The sequence below is a fragment of the Merops nubicus genome, unplaced genomic scaffold, assembly GCF_000691845.1.
Source record: "Merops nubicus isolate BGI_N331 unplaced genomic scaffold, ASM69184v1 scaffold17897, whole genome shotgun sequence".
In the NCBI taxonomy this organism is placed as follows: Eukaryota; Metazoa; Chordata; class Aves; order Coraciiformes; family Meropidae; genus Merops; species Merops nubicus.
The window spans coordinates 3,931-10,548 of NW_008621224.1; the positions used below are offsets into that span (position 1 = coordinate 3,931).

The following is a 6,618-nucleotide window of genomic DNA, read 5'->3' on the forward strand; positions in this document are numbered from 1 at the left end:
CCATAGAAGGGTTTGGGTGGGATGGGACCTTTCAAGGTCATCTGACTCCAATTCCCCTGCACTGAGCAGGGACATCTGCAGCTAGAGCAGGGTGCTCAGAGCCCCGGCCAACCTCCCCTGGGATGGTGCCAGGGATAGGGCTTCCACCTGGGCCAGTGTCTCACCATCCTCTTTGCTAAAAATATGTTCCTTATAGCTAAGATCTGAGGTTGCTGTTTGTTCTGCAGGGACACTTGCAGACTGCCACCCAGAAGCTTTATGGCAGTGCTAGTGGTGATGAGGGGTGTTTCTCCACCTCTGTGAGGTAGTGGTCTTCTCTGCTCCTCTTCTACTTGATACACCATGTGAGGGCCAGCCTGGATCTTGTTGTCTTCCTCATGGACTTGCTCCAAAGTTTTCTGCTGTCAATTTGGGTAGGAGATAGAATCCTAGAGTTGCTTTGGTTGGTTGGAAAAGACCTTTAAGACCCTCAAGTCCAACCATCCCCCAGCACTGCCAGGTCCCCACTAACCCACACAGCTTGGAAACCCCTCCAGGGGTGGGGACTCCACCACTGCTTGGGGCAGCCTGGGCCAGGCCTGAACAACCCTTTTGGGGAAGAGAAGACAGGCAGCTCTGCAGGGTGCTGCCCTTTGGGGCTCAGCCTCGTGACAGGCCCGGCAGGAGGCGCGTGGGGCCGGGGAGCTCTGCCTGAGCCTTTCCCCCCCTCTGTCCCCAGGGGAGCGGCGCCTGGAGGCAGGAGCCATGGTGCTGGCCGACAGGGGGGTGGTGTGCATCGATGAGTTTGACAAGATGTCCGACCTGGACCGCACGGCCATCCACGAGGTGATGGAGCAGGGCCGGGTGACCATCGCCAAGGCCGGCATCCACGCCCGCCTCAACTCCCGCTGCAGCGTCCTGGCGGCTGCCAACCCCGTCTACGGCCGGGTGAGTGCCTGCTCGGGGCTGCTGGGAGCTGGCCTGCTGGAGGAGGAGGCTGCCAGACCCCCAAAGATCCCTCACAACCCGTGGCTGGCTTCTTGCTGAGGCTGGGAGCTGTGAGGCGGTGAAGGCGTGGTTGGGTCAATGGGTGGTGCTCCTTGCGGCTCTCCTGGAGGAGACAGGGGCCCCGGGGGGTTTCCACCCTGGCCTGGGGGGGCAGCCCAGTGGACCCTTGTGGTGAGCCTCAGCCTTGGTGGCTGGCTGGGATCACAAACAAAAGGGGTTTTGCTGGCAGGGGAGAGCTATGCCCACCTTCCAGGATGGGGAACAGAGGCCTTGCTGCTGCAAGCTGGTGTCCAGCTATCTGGACATCCACCCTTTAAGGCCTGGCCTGAGGAGGTTCTCCCACCCTCCCTGTCAGCCAAGGCTGGCCCGTGAGGGTCTCTTGTAATCCCCTGTGTTGTCCCTTGCAGTATGACCAGTACAAGACGCCCATGGAGAACATTGGCCTGCAGGACTCCTTGCTGTCCCGCTTCGACCTGCTCTTCATCGTGCTGGACCAGATGGACCCTGAGCAGGACAGGGAGATCTCTGACCACGTCCTGCGGATGCACCGCTACCGCAACCCCAACGAGCAGGACGGGGATGGTGAGTTGCTGATCCCTGCAGCCTCCTCCCAGCTCTGTCCTGGCCTTTGGCAGGTTGTCACCCCTGGGTGGCAGCTCTATCCCTGGTTTTGTTGGCTTTGGAAGTTGCTCCAGAGGCTATAAGCCTTTTCTCTCTGACCCTCCCCTCTTCAGCCATGCCCTTGGGCAGTGCTGTGGAGATCCTGGCCACAGAGGACCCCGACTTCATGCAAGAGGAGGAACAGGAGCTCCAAGTGTATGAGAAACATGACGACCTCCTGCACGGGCCCAACCGCCGCAGGTGAGTCCTTCATTCCGTAACCTCTGGAACTCTCTGGGCATTCCCAGCACTGGGAGTCGATGGGTTTGGCTTGTGTCAATGATTGCTGGTGCCAGTGATGCTCCAGATGGGGAGGTATGTGGGCAGGATGCCACGGGAGCCCCACTCTGGGTGTGATCTCTCATGCCAGTCATTTGAGGAACATCTGGAGCCAAATCGCTCCTGGGTGCCTGCAGGGAGCCTGCTACTGCAAAGACCCTTTGCCTGTGCCCACCTCGGAGGACACAGCTCTGCCTGCATCCCCTGCAGGGAGAAGGTGGTCAGCATGGAGTTCATGAAGAAGTACATCCACGTGGCCAAGATGATTAAGCCTGTCCTGACCCAGGAGTCGGCGAGCTACATAGCAGAGGAGTACTCCCGCCTGAGGAGCCAGAGCCAGCTCAACTCTGACATCGCCAGGGTGAGCCCCAGCAGCAGCTCCCTCCCAGGCCAGGCGTGGGGAAACTGAGGCACAGGCTGCCCCTCTCCCCTGCTGGGTGTTGGTGATGGGGGGGTCAGCCTCACGAGGCCTCCTCTCTTTGTGTCCCCCCCAGACCTCCCCCGTCACGGCCCGCACCCTGGAGACCCTGATCCGCCTCTCCACGGCCCACGCCAAGGCCAGGATGAACAAGACTGTGGATCTGCAGGATGCTGAGGCAGCCCTGGAGCTGGTGCAGTTTGCCTACTTCAAGAAGGTGGGCAGAAGGTGTCCCTCAGTGCTCGGGGTGGGGTCCTGAGTTGTCGCAGAGTCAGAATGGTTTGGGTTGGAAGGGACCTTCAGGATCATCTGGTTCCAACCCCCCTGCCACAGGCAAGGACACCTCCCACTAGAGCAGGTTGCTCCAAGCCCCATCCAGCCTGGTCTTCAACACCTCCAGGGATAAGGCAACCACAGCTTCCCTGGGCAACCTGGGTCAGTGTCTCACCACCCTCACAGTGAAGAACTTCTTCCTAATTTCTAATCTAAATCTCCCCTCTTTCAGTTTGAAGCCATTACCTCTTGTCCTATTGCTACAAGCCCTTGTAAAACATCCCTCCCCAGCTCTCTTGTAGGCCCCCTTCAGATACTGGAAGGCCACAGAAGGTCTCCCCAGAGCCTTCTCTTCTCCAGGCTGAACAAGCCCAGCAATCCCAGCAGAGGGGTTCCAGCCCAGCTGGTGCAGGCTGAGCACCCTGGGCTGCTGAGATCCTTTTCTGGTGGTAGTGTGAGCTGAGGCCACCGAGGCAGAATCTTGGATCCCTTGAGATTGGTCCCTTAAAAGCAGCTTGTCCTGTCTTGGCCCCACAGGTGCTGGAGAAGGAGAAGAAGCGCAGAAAGCAAAGGGAGGATGACTCTGAGACCGAGAAGGAGGAGGAGGAAGATTCTCAGCAGAAGGAGGAGCAGAGGATGAGGAGGTAGGAGCCAGAGCAAGGGTGGGGTGGGATGTCATGGAAGGGGCATGGCAGGTAGAGGGACGTGGTTAACTGGCTGGGTGGCCATGTTCAGAGGGTTGCAGTCAAGGACCCAGTGTCCAAATGGAGATGGGTGGTGAGTGGTGTCCCTCAGGGGTCCCTGCTGGAACCAATCCTATTTGATACCTGTGCAAACCTCATGAGGTTCCCCAAGGCCACGAGCAGGGTCCTGCACGTGGGTCAGGTCAGCCCAGGCTGGTGGTGCAGGGCTGGAGCGCAACCCTGGGGTTGCTGGGGGGGAGGAGCTTGGCAGGAGCCCCCGGCAGCAGCCTGGGCAGCAGGGCAGGGAGGGGATCCTGCCCAGGGCTCCCCAGGAGCTTGGGGCTGGGGGCTGCTGAGGTCTGTGGTTCAGCTGGAGCAGGGTTGGTCTCTTCTTGCCCCCCCAGGAGGAAGAGGGCACGCACAGGAGGCCAGGGGGACTCCTACGACCCCTACGACTTCAGCGACGCCGAGGAGGAGATGCCAGAGGGTGAGTCCCTCCTGTTTGGGTGGCACCTGGCTCCATCCAGCCCCACAGCTCCAGACAAATGTGCTTTGAAACCCTCCATGGCCGTGTGGGGCAGGAGAGTTCATGTTGCTGATTGGAAGTGGATGGGAAAAAAAATCAGACTGCTGCAGAAGTAACAACCCTGGGAGCTGGGAGGGAGTTTGGTGTCCCCCACCCCATCTGGAGGCCAAGTGCTTTTGTTCTCTGGGTGCTTGGGCACCAGGCAGGTTGAAGGTAACTCTTCTTTCTGCTCCAGTCCAGGCACACACCCCCAAGACACCAGAGTCCTCAGGTGCTGGCGAAGCAAAGAAGCTGGAGCTGGCTGAGCCCAGGTGAGCTGGGCTTGGGGGGTGTCTGTCCCTGCCTGTCCCACCCCACCCAACACTGGAGGAGCTTCTGTGGGGGGTGCTCTCAGCTCTGGTTTTGGTTCTCCTGCTGGGTGCCACTTGTGGAATAGGGAAGGGCTGGAGGCATCCTGGGCTGGGAGGGAAGGGGGAGGACTTGTGTGTGTGGTCTCTAAAGCAGGGGTTGCTTCTCACCTTGCCTGGCCAGGTTGAAAGCATTCAAAGCTGCCCTCCTGGAGGTCTTCAAAACTTCCCACGCCCAGTCTGTGGCCCTGAAGAAAGTGATGGAGTCCATCAACCAGGACAACCCTGAGCCCTTCTCACTGGCTGAAGTGAAGGTGGCACTGACCCACATGCAAGATGACAACCAGATCATGGTGTCTGATGACATTGTCTTCTTAATCTGACCCTCTGGATGGAAGAACCCGAATTCTTGTGGAGTTTCTTTGTGTTTGCCTTCAACTCTCTCTCCTGAACCCTTCATCTGGCTGAGCTGAGCTTCAGGGAGCTCAAGTCTGTGTGCACTTTACAGCCCTTCCTCACAGTGCATTGCTGGCACTAGAAAAAGCTGAGAGCTCTGGATCTCTCATACTTTGGCCATCTCCAAACTGAGGTTTTCAGGAGGAGGTTTGTTTCTGAAAGGACCCAGAAGGAAGAACTTAGGTGCAAACTATCAGTGTTCTTAATGTGTTGGTTTTAGCTTTGGTGGTAATAGTTTCAGCTTTTGAATAAAAACATCTGGATTTAGGAGTCCAACCTTCAATAGCAGTGGTGGTAAGAAGCAGGATGAGACCTCCACTTTTAGTGAAGCTTTTCTTGTACCCCTTTTTTTCTCCTTTTTTCCCCCAAGTCCATAGTCTAGATCTGCTTGTCTCACAAGTAGAGATTCCTCATGCCTGTCCTGTTGTCTGTGACCAGCCTCTTGCCCCACTCTTCCCACCCATCTTGAGGAGGGTTTCTGGTGATGAAGGGGCAGGTGTAGCTTGACTTCCATGGCTCAGCTTGATTCCCAGATTTCACAGATTTTGGGAGTCGTGTCCCCAAGCAGGTGGGAAGCACCTGGAATGCTCAGAGCTGCCCAGGAGACATGTCCCTGGTGCAGATGGGTTTGGTCTCCAGCTGCTTCTGTCTTCAGTCTGGGGTTGTCTCTGAATGCAATGGGACCAACACAAGGAGAAGTCAAAGCTGTGGGGACCTGGGCTCCTGCATCCTCTGTCCTACCAGCTGAGCTGCAGATCTTCCTGCATCCTCTGCAAGGATAACCACGAGCTGCTGAGGTCAGAAAAGTCTTCCTTTGCTCTTGGAGGATTTGTTGAACCATCTTGCTTTCTGGGAACACAAGGGTGACTGCTTCTTGGAGAAAGAAGCTCCTAGAAACCAAGCCCCCATAGTTTGGGGTGGTTTTCAGGAAAGCTGAACGTGCAGACTAGTCTGGGCTACTTGTGATGGCAGAGCTGCTCAAAAGTTCTTTTTTAATTGGGTTTTTGGGGTTTGTTTTGGCCTTGGCAAGTTTGAGGTTTGGAGAAGACCTCGTGCTGTTCTCCCTGCCCATCTCCAGGCAGCTGCACAGCTCATGGGCTCCTGTTTCTGGATGCCATAAATACTGATCTGAATAACAAAGATGTTTAGGGACTGTTTCCCCCATGACTTGCTGCTGACCTGGATTTAAATTGTTCCCACCTCCAAGGCCTGGAGACCTGGGCTGCTGTGGGAAACCTTCAGGTTGCCCTTTTGGGCAATAAAGGTGGGTAGCTCCTTCCCCACTGCAGCTCTGTGCTCTCTGCCCACCTAGAGCTCCACGTCCCGTTGGCCAAGAGGACTTGGTAGCATCTCACTGCACAAGGAGGGGGTGAACCCCCCATTTTTCTTCTGCAAGCAGACCTGTTGAGTTATAGAAGCCCAACTCCTGAGCTCCCCTCACCCAACACAAGCTGTGGCAGCAGATGTTCAGGCTTGGAGGGGATTTTGCATGTTTGGAGCATGCTCAAGACCTCTGGTTGACAGTGTTGTGCCACTGTGGAGTGACCTCAGAGCTGTGGCCAGTGCCTGGCTCGTGAAGCTGCAGAGATGGGTGAAGAAGGTGAGTTCAAGAGGTGGCTGAAGTTGTTCTGTCTCACTGGTTGTGCAGCTCTGATGTAGGACATGTCTTGAGAGGACAAGAGGAAACAGCCTCGAGTTGCCCCAGGGGAGATTTAGGTTAGACATCAGGAAGAATTTCCTCCCTGGAAGGCCTGGCCCAGGGCAGTGGTGGAGTCCCCACCCCTGGAGGGGTTTCCAAGCTGTGGAGATGTGGGGTGAGGGACACGGGGCGGTGGGGACCTGGCAGGGCTGGGGGAATGGCTGGAGTTGATCTGGAAGGTCTCCTCCAAAGGAATGGATTCTATAATTGCATGGCATGGCCTTGCTGGAGGAGTGGGGGTCCTGCCATCTCCTTCCTCTCTCCCCACCTCCCTCCGAGGTTTGGAGGCT

The 6,618-nt window shown here is 57.0% G+C and overlaps 1 protein-coding gene across 1 annotated transcript in view; it reads left to right on the plus strand.

Annotated features, from left to right (window-relative positions):
• Positions 1-4,556, plus strand: part of MCM3 (minichromosome maintenance complex component 3) — a gene marked incomplete at its 5' end in the record, with an annotated part of 8,315 nt that extends 3,759 nt beyond the window's left edge. The window contains 9 exons of the mRNA XM_008944408.1: positions 719-927; positions 1,395-1,569; positions 1,722-1,848; positions 2,137-2,287; positions 2,421-2,561; positions 3,155-3,261; positions 3,705-3,787; positions 4,062-4,137; positions 4,358-4,556. Of these exons, the coding sequence (XP_008942656.1) occupies positions 719-927; positions 1,395-1,569; positions 1,722-1,848; positions 2,137-2,287; positions 2,421-2,561; positions 3,155-3,261; positions 3,705-3,787; positions 4,062-4,137; positions 4,358-4,556 (1,268 nt within the window). The remainder of the gene's footprint in view (positions 1-718; positions 928-1,394; positions 1,570-1,721; positions 1,849-2,136; positions 2,288-2,420; positions 2,562-3,154; positions 3,262-3,704; positions 3,788-4,061; positions 4,138-4,357) is intronic.
• Positions 4,557-6,618: the final 2,062 nt, after the last annotated feature.